The following is a 13952-nucleotide window of genomic DNA, read 5'->3' as shown; positions in this document are numbered from 1 at the left end:
CCAGTTACCATGGTGGTGCTTGTGATCATTGTGTTTAACCAACAAAACAGGGCAAAAAATCAGTCACATGACTTTGGGGCTGCGTTTTGAAAGCTTAACCTATCAGCAACAAAGCGAAATCTACATGATAGGCTACCTCAAACTGTCAGTTACACAACTGTGTATGTCGCTTAAGCCACTCCTATTTGGCATTTTAGTTATGGAGGTGAAAAGACGCCCCCCCCCCCCCCCTCTGGGTGCCTGACTTGTCGCAATCTTTAACCGTTCCAAGTCCGAATCGCAGTAGGTAGAGACACGTACGAAACAAAGTTAATCCCAGCTAAAACACATATATATTTTTGTGGTAACAGGGAGCAAAACATCAGTATTTACTGCTAGTAATTAGTGTACGATTTGTAGTTGAAATCTGAGCCTAAATAGTTAAAATCTAGACAAAGCAATCTAGGAAATGCGCACACAGAAACACACAGAGAAAATAAATCTCAAATCACTTTTGATCAAGGTCTCTAAAACAAACAAGAAAAAGAGCATTTCCAGAGAGCAATTAGGCTGTTTATGGAGAATCAAATTAAACACAGTGATTAGATTTATTAAATTTATGAGCAATCTAATATGTTATCAGTTTAAAACTGTGATATGTCAGCTGCAAAAGATCACACCAGAGACGGCACTAGAAAGGGTGAATGAAGTCATGTCAAGTACAATAATTCGGTGGTCAATAATAACAGTTGTAGGACAAGAAACAAAAGATAGTTAAAACTTAAGCTTTTTAAGGCTAAAACTAAAATTCAGTCTAAAAATGAAGGCAAATAAAAAATTTTGATGTTAAAGTGCTAGAGGTGTAAAAAATACAAAAATGCACGTGAGCAAAAAGTTTTAGAAATTGATGATTATACAGAGTGCAGAAGAGAGATACAGGAACACTTGCTTAAATATACAAAAAAGTCACAGAAAGGTATATGTTAAAAAAGAACATGCAAACATGAAAGAAAGTGAGGAATCAGAAAATTAGCAAGCATAAAAAACAGCAATTCTGTCAGAGAGCCTTAAATAAATAAATAGCAAACATGGTTTCATGGAGGGCTTCTCAGATAGTTGGGCATTCACGTAGATTTCCAGGCAAAAGGATTTGTAAGTATATTTTGTTAAAGCAAGTCAATTTTTTGCAAGAAAGTTTACCCTTTGTCACTAATGAAACCACTAAATAAAGACATATAGAAATCTACGGATTTTTTTTATTCAATGTTGGTAGGATTAACTCTCAGGTTGAGCTAAGTGTATATTTTATCGCAGAGTTGCTGCAAGATGTTTACAGTGAAAACAGGTATTTAGAAATGAGTCATTTCAAGAAGAAAGTTTTCAGAATAATTATAATCTAGCAGGATAAAGAAAGCACAGAAAATAGGCAGTTAGATTGATCAAGATTAGTTAGATTAGTAAGAAAAGCCATTTAGCAAAAAGGGTGTGAGAAGAGTGACAAACTAGTATACTTTAGATCTTTTTTTTCTGAACCAGGGAAAATCTGATCATGTTTCTCTATAACAATGATAAAAAACTTTATTTTATATATCACCTTTAAAAGTGGCATCTCAAAGCAATACAGTAGATGTAAAAACAGTTATAAGGACCACGGAGTACAAAGTAAATACATATAAGAAGGACAAGCAGTTAGAAGTGCTACCAAAATCAGAAAATGAAGCACAGACACTAAGTCTGAAAAGAAAGGTTTTGAGGTTAGATTTAAATGCACTCAGGGTAGGTGACTGATATCACTGGGGATACAAATCCAGAGCTCTGGGGTGCAGCTAGAGAAGGTCCTGTCACCCTCAGAATGTAGATGTTCTTGAAGTCAGCTAGAAGACCAGAGTCAGACGGACAAAGATGGGAGTAGACAGATAATAAGCCAGATAGGTACTGAATGAGGATGAGGATTTTGAAGTTGACTTGAAACCTGATAGGAAGCCAATGCAAGAACTTGAAGATTAACTTAATGCATCCCGAGCAGGAGTCTGGCTGTCATATTCTGCACATATCGGAAATTGCTCAGTGTGAATTTAATTTCCCCAGTAAACAGGATGTGCATTTATTCATTCTAGAAAAAATAAGCCTTTCTTGATTTCTCTAGTTCCCTTTAAAAGGAACTATTAATCCACAATGCTGAGTATTACGTGGCCAGTATTTACATATATTTGTGATTTAAAGAAATTAACACAAGCAGCTTTTGGGGATTTAAGTGTCGGCTGAGTTATTGCAGGATAAAAGACTAGAGATGTTGGTAGGAAAAAGATAGTTTGGGGAAAGTTGAGGAATACACTGATAACAAGAACGCTTCCTGATGGGGTTAGGCATACTTTTGATGAAGATGATGAAGTTAACAGACTGTATGTTTACATAGATACTGAAATGAGGATTGTATTTTAGATTTTGTGTAGTTGCTAGCATTGAACTGTGTGTTGGATGCACATGAATTGAACGAATGGGCAAACATAGCTGATGCTGACCCACAGAGCTAGCATCTTAAGATGAGGCAGTTTAAATAACTAACTAGGTATAGATACTGATATGCAAGAGAGGTGGAAAGGCTGTTTCCTTAAGCCAGCACTATAAAATAATTTATCCTCAGTGAGATGCTGCCATCTCATAGTGGGCTTCTAACACTGTGTATAGTTCCATCCACACAGTGCCTTTACTTCCATTCATTTACTAATATCTTTATCCAGTACAGAAGATTTGGAGCCTATCCCAGTAAGCAAAGGACACAAAGCAGAATACACCCTGGACATAGTGCCAGTCCATCACAGGACAGACAGACACAAACACACCAGGGCCAGTTTTCCCATAAGCCAGTTAACCTACCAGTATGTTTTGGAGTGGGAGAGGGAGTCATATCACACATATGGAGAAAACCACGTAACCCAGAGAGAACATGCAAACTCTACACACACAGGACGACAGGATTTGAACCTAGGGCCCCAGTGCTGCAAGATAGCAATGCTAACCACTTCGCCACCATTATAAATGGATGGATATCTTAGTTATCTTTCTAGTTCAGAGGTTTGCATTCATAATTTAATTTTGAAAGCCACTGAGACATCAGGTACTACTGTTGTATTTATGAAAAAGAAAAAAAAATAAAAACATACTGACAACTGTGCCATCCTATTCCTTAGTTAATACATTGTATTTTTATAAACAGTTAACATTGTAAGCAAAATATTTTGAATTATATTTTACCCTATTTTTTCTTTAATTTTGTCAGATTTAATGTATATTTAAACAATGAAAATATATTTTTACAAAATGCTGGGAAAAGTGCAACAATTTATTACAGTGCTAAATTTAATATTAGTGATTAATAATAGTTTATGCTAACACCTAACTTTCTTAATTAGATGTATTTAAAACAATGAACTAAGTGTAACATAACATTCAGAAATACAATCGAGAATAGTTTTGTGGTGTTTGTATAGATAAAACGTTTCTAAAATGTATAACAAAACTAAAGATGATTCAAATCTGTTATCTTACCACTTGTAATGTCATTAGAAAGTACAAGTTCCTGCTTTGTCTAAGGATGGTATCAAAGAGTAGTCTAAGTGGCAAGAAAGCTGTGCTTAATGATAATTAAGGGACTTAGAAGTCAAAGAAAATTATTTACGTTTATGTTGTTTAATTTTAAGTTATGAGTGCAGACGCATTGGTGCCATTCGCACTCCATGCTATAGAACGGCCAGTGCGCAATACTGAGCTCCGCGCCACCTCCCCCTCTGACAGAATGCAGTGGACGATACGCTATTTTCAGAGCCTCTGATTGGGGAAAAAAAGACCTGCTGATCAGTTTCACACAACAGGAAGAGAAAATAATGGGATTTTTTCTCTTCGAAACGTGTGTTGTCTTTATGAATGTCGTGTATTTTAAACATTTAATTAAGAATTAAAAACCTTCCAGCATACACAAAGTTTCTGAGCTGATCACAAGGAAGAAAAATCACCCGTTTTTCACACATAAAAAGTGGTAATTAACTATCGAAACCTTTTTTTATGGGTTAAGCAGGGATACATCATTATATCTCATTTGTTATTTCTTTTTTTTTAAATCAAAAAAAATGTTTGCCCAGCCTACTTGTAAGCTCGAAGTATTACCGTGGTCCACTTTCTTTGTTACCTTCTGCATCAGTTTAACTCATTTACCCGTGATGACATGAAGACATTTTGCCTGCCCTTTTCAGCTACAGCTTACATTGTTAAGCGGCGCGTTGGTGTAATGACTTAGGCGTGTGCCTTGCGTGCTAGAGGTCGGGGAGTTCAAGCCCATCTGTCACTATGAGTTTTCTTTTATCAAATAAACATTTCTTTAAAAAACTAAAATAGTAAATTTATTCGACACTATATTGAATTTGTTGGTATTTCTAAATATCACAACACATTCAGTGTTAAGTGATTAACCTTTTCTATGAATACTTGTGCTTGTTATTGCAGTAAAAAACCTCATACTTTTTAGAATCCGCTTAATAGGGAATATAATATGGAACTTATCTAAAGAAATTAATAACTATATTAATTTAAAAATCTAAATATATGTATTTATATAGCTGGTAGTCCACTGTCCGTTCACCTCACAGTCCTTCACCCCAGACACCCTCTACATGTCCTGAGATCCCTCCTACTCCCCTCCCCTCCTCGGCCTATCCATCACAGCTGACCAGGTCAGAAGGAAGCTGAGGAGACTCCATGCAGGGAAAGCAGCAGGTCCTGACAGTGTCAGCTCTAGGGTGCTAAAGATCTGTGTGGACCAACTGGGTGGAGTGCTGCAGTACATCTTCAACCTGAGCCTGAGATTAGAAAGTCTTGAATGACTACAGACCAGTGGCACTGACATGACACCTGATGAAAACTCTGGAAAGGCTTGTACTAGACCACCTCAGAACCCTGGTGAGTACACCCCTGTAGGTCGCCTATCGGTCACACATGGGAGTGGAGAATGCAGTCATCTATCTGCTACACAGAGCTAACTCTCACCTGGAGAAGACGGGGAGCATTGTGAGAGTTATGTTCTTTGATTTTTCCAGTGCCTTTAACACCATCCATTTCCCATTACTGAGAGATAAGCTAAGGGCGGTGCAGGTGGACACTCCCTTGGTGTCCTGGATTATAGCCTATCTGACCTGCAGGCCACAGTATGTACAGCTACAGAGCTGTGTGTTCGAACAGGTTGTTAGCAGTACTGTCCTTGCTCCATTCCTGTTCACTTTTTACACCTCTGCTTCAAGTACAACTCTGAGGCATTTCATCTGCAGACGTTTTCGAATGACTCTGCAATTGTGGGGCGTATTAGTGAGGGGAGGGAGAATATAGGAGCACTCCACCAGCTTTGTGGAGTGGTGTCTTCTTAACCATCTCCAGCTAAACGCCAGCAAGACTAAAGAAATTGTCATGGACTTTCGGAGGAATAAGTCTATGCTGAACCCTGTTTCCATCCAGAGTTAGGACATAGAGGAGGTGCAGTCCTACAAGTACTTAGGGGAATACCTGGATGATAAGCTGGAGTTGACTTTTAACGCTGATGCCCTGTACAAGATAAGTCAGAGCCGACTCTATTTTCTTAGGAGGCTCAGGTCCGTTGGTGTATATGGAACACTGCTACACATTTTTTATGAATCAGTGGTGGCAGCTGCCATCTTCAATGCTGTTGTGTACTAAGGCAGCAGCATCATGGCAAGAGATGTAAGTAGGCTCAATAAACTCATCAAGAAGGCTGGCTCTCTGCTGGGACTGAGCCTAGATCCCTTGGAGGTGGTGGCGGAAAGGAGAATGCTGACTTAGCTCACAGCAATCATGAAAAATTAGTGTGTATTTATTACTTAACATTTACGTTTATAATGGAGAGTCCCCATTACCCCCAGCGGGCCAGTAGATGAGAAGACATTTTCATACTATTTTAATTTATTTTTAATTAAAATCACAAATGTGTGTTTAATTAAATGCTTTTATTGATTCACAATCTGACAATGCAAGACAGAACAAAAGCATTTGTGAAATCACATTCCCGATTGACCCCCTCTGCACTCAACAATCTTAGAAAGAACACGAAACACCCTGTTAATAAAATTTTTGCAACTTTGTTTTGTCAGCTCTCCCAGAACTTGTAAATCACATTAGTTTAAAATAGGCACTTCGAGATTCTGACTGAAGTAATTCCCCTCATTTAGATGAAACGTATAAAGAAACCATGCAATAGTTATATGTATTGGAAGGCGCCCTGTTTTATTAACAGACACGCCGATTCAAACCTGTGTTGTACAGTGATATAGACTTGGGTAATGTCATCCCCATTAACCATTTACTACCAGTGACATATTTAGCCAATGTCCGCCTGGAATTTCCTCCCCATTAACATTTGTTATATCTCTGCAGCAGAACATAGCAGGAGCCTGGTTCAGGTCTTAAATTGAAGCTAACCCCCTTGGCTTTGAGTGTGAATAGTCAAATTTCTATATTATATTAATGTGTCCACTCAGCAGACAAACATATGAAAAAACAGCTGGCGAACATGTTTTTTTGGTCTTCAGAGGTCAGCTTTTTCAACTGTATGCATGTAAAAGGCCTGGGAATGATTTGAAAACCTTGTTCTAGGTGACTACTAGCTTGGATAAAAATCTGGGACAAATTGATCAATTAGAAAAAATTCTTCATCATGTTTTGTGAAGACTGGACCTGGAATGAAATTAATAAATTAATAAAAAATATTGAAAATATTGAAAATAAGAATAATAACCATTACAATTGCTATAAAAACCTTTAGACACTGCTAGTTATGCTAGTTCTGCTGTTATGCAATGAACAAAAACCTCAGAGTTGCCTTCTGGTGTGGAAAAAAAAGAGCACTGATAAGAAACTGATAAAAAACTGATTCTGAGTCAATGATTGACAGCTAAAAATGCAGCCTGAAGCTTCAAGAGGAAGTCTCACCCCCTAAGGGCTCTGAATGGCTGAAAATACAATGAATGACAGCGGTTTTTACCAATCAAATCGCCTTATTTCTGGCGGTCGTTCTTCAAACATTTACTACATAATCAATAACATTTACTAGTCTCTAGCTCTTGAGATAAACTAGTCTGGGTTATTTTGGATATATATCATGCTCCAGAAAAATGTACAAACATGGGAGATATATATATATATTTGCTGGTTTTTGCTTTTGCGGTTTTGTTGGTAAAAATGTATGATATTGATATGCTGTGCTTGCCGGGTTGCCGTGTGTTTTTATTGGGATTCTGCTAGTTCATTGATTTATTGGTTTATTGCATAATAGCATCATGTCTGTGGAAACAAACTTTATGGTTTTGTTGTGGTGATATTGGAGAATACGTGCATGTGAGAAAATTTGTTGATTGGTTTCAAACAAATGTTGTTTATCTCGCGTTTATCTTAAAAATAAAAAGTGTAATCTGGGGAGACAGGAGTGCCCCTCGGTGACCGCGATCCGGACTAACAGGTGTGCTTATCGCACAAATCCTGCATAACTAGAAATTAGACACAAGAAGAGTATTATTGGACAATGTTGTGTCGATCTGGTGGAATTTCTTTTTGTAAACTGAAGAGTTATAGAGGAGACACGTTGTGTATCACCTCTTTTTACACTTGTAAGAACATTCCAATGTTAATGCAACACACAAGATATCATTAATAACCTTTTAATAAATCGGAAGCTGTTAATTCTACTTCACACCTGCATGTCAAGATCACAGTTTCGAAATAAAAAAACATCAAACCTTCAATTGGATGAGAACGTCTTGATTGTTTCACAAGAATGTGAAACATGACCATTTGTTAAGGTTATCATCAGGAGAAAAACGCCAATGTAAACGTCATATTTACAATTGGTTGAAAAAAAAATGTTCTCTAAAGCTTTCTCAGTCAAGAGGTGACTCAGTTTCAAGTATGAAGAATACAGATCCCCAATTCAATTGCAGCCTAAACCTTTCCCCACACACCCTGCCCCCACTGCAATTGGAATATACACAAAGCACATCTTTACAGTAGATGATCAGGTGTTTCGCAGATGTTGGGATAGAACAGAATTCTGGCTTTATGAACTCACTGTTAATGGGCTAATCCTTCAGTATTTCTCTCTGATGCAGTGCATCAGCTGGTCAGGTGACTGAGGGTGGCACATTCTTTCCCAGTGCATTCGGGGGAATGTAGTTTTGACAAGAACCTCCATCTTGTCTCCATCTATTACTCTCTCACAATTCATCATGCAGAATGATTCAAATTAAATTAAAAATAAAATGTGTTTACAAAGAAAGTGGATTAAAGTAATACTACCAGATATATAAATACCTATATTTAGATCCTTAAATTAATATTGTTATTCATTTATTTAGATACACGATTCCATATTATATTCCCTAATAATCAAATTCTAAAAAGTATGCACTTCTTTCAGTTGGGTATGCATGATTAGAAACACGGGGTCATTGTTATGATTTCTCTATTATCAAATCCCTCAACTCATTCACTTGTGGTTATTTTGGAAACATTTTGACATTTTGTAGTTCCTTTTAACTACATTGCTGTGGATATTATAGCAATAGACAAAATGCAACACTTGGAGTTTGTAATGTAGGGCGCTTTGAACGAGTTAAACTTTGATGCAGGACAAATAAATGTATTTCCCATAAGCTATACTATAGTGGCATTACAACAGTTTGAAATGATTCGGTGTTATTAATAAACCACTTAGCTTTGAACATGTTGTGATATTTAGAAATATAATAAATGGCAATATACAGTGCCTTGCGAAAGTATTCGGCCCCCTTGAACTTTTCAACCTTTTGCCACATTTCAGGCTTCAAACATAAAGATATAAATTTTTTATTTTATGTGAAGAATCACCAACAAGTGGGACACAATTGTGAAGTGGAACGAAATCTATTGGATTTTTGAAACTTTTTTAACTAATAAAAAAATGAAAAGTGGGGCGTGCAAAATTATTCGGCCCCCTTGCGTTAATACTTTGTAGAGCCACCTTTTGCTGCGATTACAGCTGCAAGTCGCTTGGGGTATGTCTCTATCAGTTTTGCACATCGAGAGACTGAAATTCTTGCCCATTCTTCCTTGCAAAACAGCTCGAGCTCAGTGAGGTTGGATGGAGAGCGTTTGTGAACAGCAGTTTTCAGCTCTTTCCACAGATTCTCGATTGGATTCAGGTCTGGACTTTGACTTGGCCATTCAAACACCTGGATACGTTTATTTGTGAACCATTCCTTTGTAGATTTTGCTGTATGTTTGGGATCATTGTCTTGTTGGAAGATAAATCTCCGTCCCAGTTTCAGGTCTTTTGCAGACTCCAACAGGTTTTCATCCAGAATGGTCCTGTATTTGGCTGCATCCATCTCCCCCTCAATTTTAACCATCTTCCCTGTCCCTGCTGAAGAAAAGCAGGCCCAAACCATGATGCTGCCACCACCATGTTTGACATTGGGGATGGTGTGTTGAGGGTGATGAGCTGTGTTGCTTTTACGCCAAACATATCGTTTTGCATTGTGGCCAAAAAGTTCGATTTTGGTTTCATCTGACCAGAGCACCTTCTTCCACATGTTTGGGGTGTCTCCCAGGTGGCTTGTGGCAAACTTTAGATGAGACTTTTTATGGATATCTTTGAGAAATGGCTTTCTTCTTGCCACTCTTCCATAAAGGCCAGATTTGTGCAGTGTAAGACTGATTGTTGTCCTATGGACAGACTCTCCCACCTCAGCTGTAGTTCTCTGCAGTTCATCCAGAGTGATCATGGGCCTCTTGGCTGCATCTCTGATCAGTCTTCTCCTTGTCTGAGCTGAAAGTTTAGAGGGACGGCCAGGTCTTAGTAGATTTGCAGTGGTCTGATACTCCTTCCATTTCAAGATGATCGCTTGCACAGTGCTCCTTGGGATGTTTGATGCTTGGGAAATCTTTTTGTATCCAAATCTGGCTTTAAACTTCTCCACAACAGTATTACGGACCTGCCTGGTGTGTTCCTTGGTCTTCATGATGCTCTCTGCGCTTTCAACAGAACCTTGAGACTATCACAGAGCAGGTGCATTTATACAGAGACTTGATTACACACAGGTGGATTCTATTTATCACCATCAGTCATTTAGGACAACATTGGATCATTCAGAGATCCTCGCTGAACTTCTGGAGTGAGTTTGCTGCACTGAAAGTAAAGGGGCCGAATAATTTTGCACGCCCCACTTTTCATTTTTTTATTAGTTAATTAAAAAGTTTCAAAAATCCAATAGATTTCGCCTAAGCCATTACACCATACACGTAATCATGGGTGAATGAGTTCAACTGATGCAGACATTTACAAAGAAAGTGTACTACTTTGATCATTTGAGCTATATTGTTTTTAATTTCTTTAGAATTGTATTGATAGGGAATATAAAATGGAATCACTAAAACATTATAACTTTTTATGAAGTATATAAACTGTATATAATCAGAAGGATGAATTATGCAAACGGACATGTGATAATGAGTACGGTGTGTGTGCAGAAAGATCTGCAAGAACAATCGAGGCCAAAAGATTCATCAGTCTCAAATGAAATGTTTGGAGGGGCAAGTAGTGATAACGCTCAGGTATTAAACCTGGTGAGGCACAGGAGGAACCAGGCTCCGGAATCACCCCCACAGTGCCCGGAGCCTCCATGTGTTAAAACATGTCCAGCCAAGCAGATTATTTGTGAAAATTTTAGTCAAAGTTTGCAAATCCAAAGTCTGGCAGCAGTTTGATGAAGATATAGATAAAGTGCTGAAAGTGACGGCGAAAGGTGATGTTGAAAGAAGGCTGTAGGCTATGACAACAATCATAGTCAGCTTAGCTGCGAAGAGGTTTGGTACAGAGGAGCAGAGGCCAGCTAGGGCATCTTACTCCATGAATTAGAGAGCTGTGAAGATTTGTAAGATCCGGCAAGAGTTGAAGTTTCTAAAGAAGCAGTATAAAGTGGCTAGTGAGGAGGACCGACCACAGAGGTAAGCAGAGGTAAAGGCAATTTTGAGGAAGAAGTTGATAACCTTATATAGAGCTGAGTGGTGCGGAAGATGCCGGGAGGAAAGAGGTAGAAAGCTAACTGCCTTCATAGCCAATCCTTTTGGCTTCATGAGACATCTCCTGGGGCAGAAGCAAAGCGGGAGCCTGGAGTGTTCTAAGGAGAAAGTCGATCAGTACCTTCAGAGATTCTTCAGTAATCCCTGAAGGGAGCAGGAACTGGGTCAGTGCAATATTTTGATGGATCCGCCTGCACCAAGTATTGAATTTGACACCAGGGAGCCACTCTTGAAGGAGGTGTGGGAGGTAGTAAGAAAACCAAGGAAAAGTTCAGCCCCTGGCGCAAGCGGAGTACCCTATAAGGTACATAAGCACTGCCCTTTGCTGCTCAAGAGGCTCTGGAAGATCTTGAAGGTCATATGGAGAAGAGAGAAGGTGGCCAAGCAATGGAGATTCACTGAAGGAGTTTTAATCCCTAAGGAGGAAAACTCTAAGGGAATCGACCAGTTAAGGATCATCTCCTTGCTAAGTATTGAAGGGAAGATTTTCTTTAGCATTGTGGCAAGGAGGATGATGGATTTTCTCCTCAAGAATGGCTACATTGATACATTGGTGCAAAAGGGAGGTATCCCAAATATTTTGGGCTGTCTGGAGCACACAGGAGTGGTGACCCACCTTATTTAGAAAAGCACAGGAAAGTAGGGGTAGCCTGGTAGTGCTCTGGCTCGACCTGGCCCATGCCTATGGATCCATTCCCTACCATTTGGTCCAAGCAACTATGCGCATGTACTATGTTCCTATGTTCCAGGTAGAATGGTGAATCTCATCCTTGATTATTACGATCAATTTAACATTTCGTTAGCATCAATAACATCAGAGTGGCACAGATTGGAGGTTGGGATACTCACAGGCTGCACGATCCATCTCTGTGACTCTCTTTGCCCTGGCGATGAATGTGATTGTCAAGTCTGCTGAACCTGAATGCTGGGGCCCCAAAACTAAGACTGGAGTAAGGCAGCAACAAATCTGTGCTTTTATGGACAACCTGACAGTTACAACGGAGTCAGTGCCAGAAAGTAGGTGGATCCTGCAAGGCCTGGAGATGCTGATCGTGTGGGCAAGGATGAGCTTTGAGACAGAAAAATTAAGGTCGCTAGTGTTGAAGAGGGGTAAGGTTGTGGATAGTTTCCACTTCAACTTAGCAGGTACGCCCATTCCGGGTGTCTCTGAGAAGCCCGTAAAGAGCCTTGGCAAGGTGTTTGATAGCAGCCTCGAGGACTCGACTTCAGTAGAGGCCACGTGTCAGGAGATTGAGAGATGGTTAAAAATGGTGGATCGGTCAGGGTTACCTGGCAAATTTAAAGTGTGGATTTATCAACACGGCATCCTCCCCAGGATACTCTGGCCACTATTGGTATATGAAGTCCCTATCTCAATTGTAGTGAATTTGGAGAGAAAGGTCAATGGCTTCCTTCGAAGGTAGCTAGGCTTGCCCAGGAGCCTCAGTAGCATTGCACAATATGGAAACGTTACTAAGCTGAGGCTGCCCTTGAAGTTCATGGAAGAGGAGTTTAAAGTGGCCAGAGCAAGAGAGGTCTTGTATAAAGAGTCAAGCGACCCAAAGGTAGCCCAGGGGGGCATAGAGGTTAAGTGGGAGGAAGTGGAGAGCAGAGGAGGCCATTCAGTGGGCAGAATCTTGTCTGGATCACAGAGCTTTGGTGGGAGTAGTGTCCAATGGAAAAGCTGGACTTGGCACCTTCTTAGCCATGAGGTATGACACTGCTAGAAGGGAGGAGAGGCATAGGTTGGTTCAGGAGGATGTGAGGGCAGCAGTGCAGGAGGAGAGGTTTAGTAGAGCAGTGGGGATGAGACAGCAAGGAGCCTGGACAATGTGGGAGAGGGTATTGGAGAAGAGAGTCACATGGGCTGTTCTCTGGCAGGCAGATCCTCAGCAGATTAAGTTCCTGGTCCAGTCTGTGTATGATGTCCTTCCTAGCCCTTCAAATTTGTACAGCTGGGGGAAAGTGGAGTCACCAGATTGTCAGCTGTGCTTCAAGAGAATAAGGAGGCTCTTGGAGAGGGCAGGTACCATTGGTGTCATGATCAGATGCTAAGAGTTGGAGAGCAGTTGGCTCAGGAGTTCAGTTAAGAGTAGGGATTCTGGAGACTGCACAGGACTGGCAACTCATGACCGACTTGGAAAAACAAAATGGTTCCCACAGCACATTGTCAAGACCACTTTTAGGCCAGATATTGTTCTAGTCCTCAAGTCAACCAAAAATAACATCCTTTTGGAATTGACAGTGCCGTGGGAGGATCGGCTAGAGGAGGCCTACAAGAGGAAAATGGCCAAGTACGAGGAGCTTGTAAATGACGGCCAGATTCAGGGTTGAAAATCTAGGTGTATGCCTATTGAGGTTGACTGTAGGGGTTTTGCTGGTCAATCCCTCTACAAACCCCTCAGTGTATTGGGCATCACTGGAGAGAGAAGGATTAGAGCCATTTGTAATATCACTGAGGCAGCAGAGAAGCTTCAGGATGGCTCTGGTAAAGAAGAGAAGGTCCATGGGGTTCTGCAGCTTAATGTCACTTGAACACAGGTCGTGGCCTGTTGAACCACAGCTGGGTCACCTGGGCTAGCGTGTCTGATGTTGAAAGACCTGAAATACGCAATGACCCCGGGAACATTACTGAGGATGTGTTCAAGAGTAAAATCTTAGGATGTATCTTGTAAAATCTATACTATTTAATATCCCTAACATCATATGCATTTTTTTATTTAAAATACTTTAGAACACCATGCATGTATTTGAATTCTGTAGTGTACATCTATTTCACAGATTTTAATGTTTTCAGTGGGCCATCAGTAATACCAAGACAAACTGTCAGGATTCAAGCTAAATCAACCTCCCACAAGTTT

General features: G+C 39.9%; 1 protein-coding gene across 1 annotated transcript; it reads left to right on the top strand.

The window, feature by feature from the left end:
- Positions 1 to 10840: 10840 nt before the first annotated feature.
- LOC138242033 (uncharacterized) lies at positions 10841 to 13425 on the top strand. The gene is given in 6 exon segments (XM_069196747.1): positions 10841 to 11713; positions 11715 to 11840; positions 11843 to 11953; positions 11955 to 12682; positions 12684 to 13117; positions 13337 to 13425. Coding segments are annotated over 6 exon segments (2361 nt in total).
- Positions 13426 to 13952: the final 527 nt, after the last annotated feature.

The sequence above is a fragment of the Lepisosteus oculatus genome, chromosome 12 (genome assembly GCF_040954835.1).
Source record: "Lepisosteus oculatus isolate fLepOcu1 chromosome 12, fLepOcu1.hap2, whole genome shotgun sequence".
NCBI classification, from domain to species: Eukaryota; Metazoa; Chordata; class Actinopteri; order Semionotiformes; family Lepisosteidae; genus Lepisosteus; species Lepisosteus oculatus.
The sequence above is the reverse complement of the archived record's forward strand: the minus strand, read 5'-3'. Positions and strand labels throughout refer to the sequence as shown.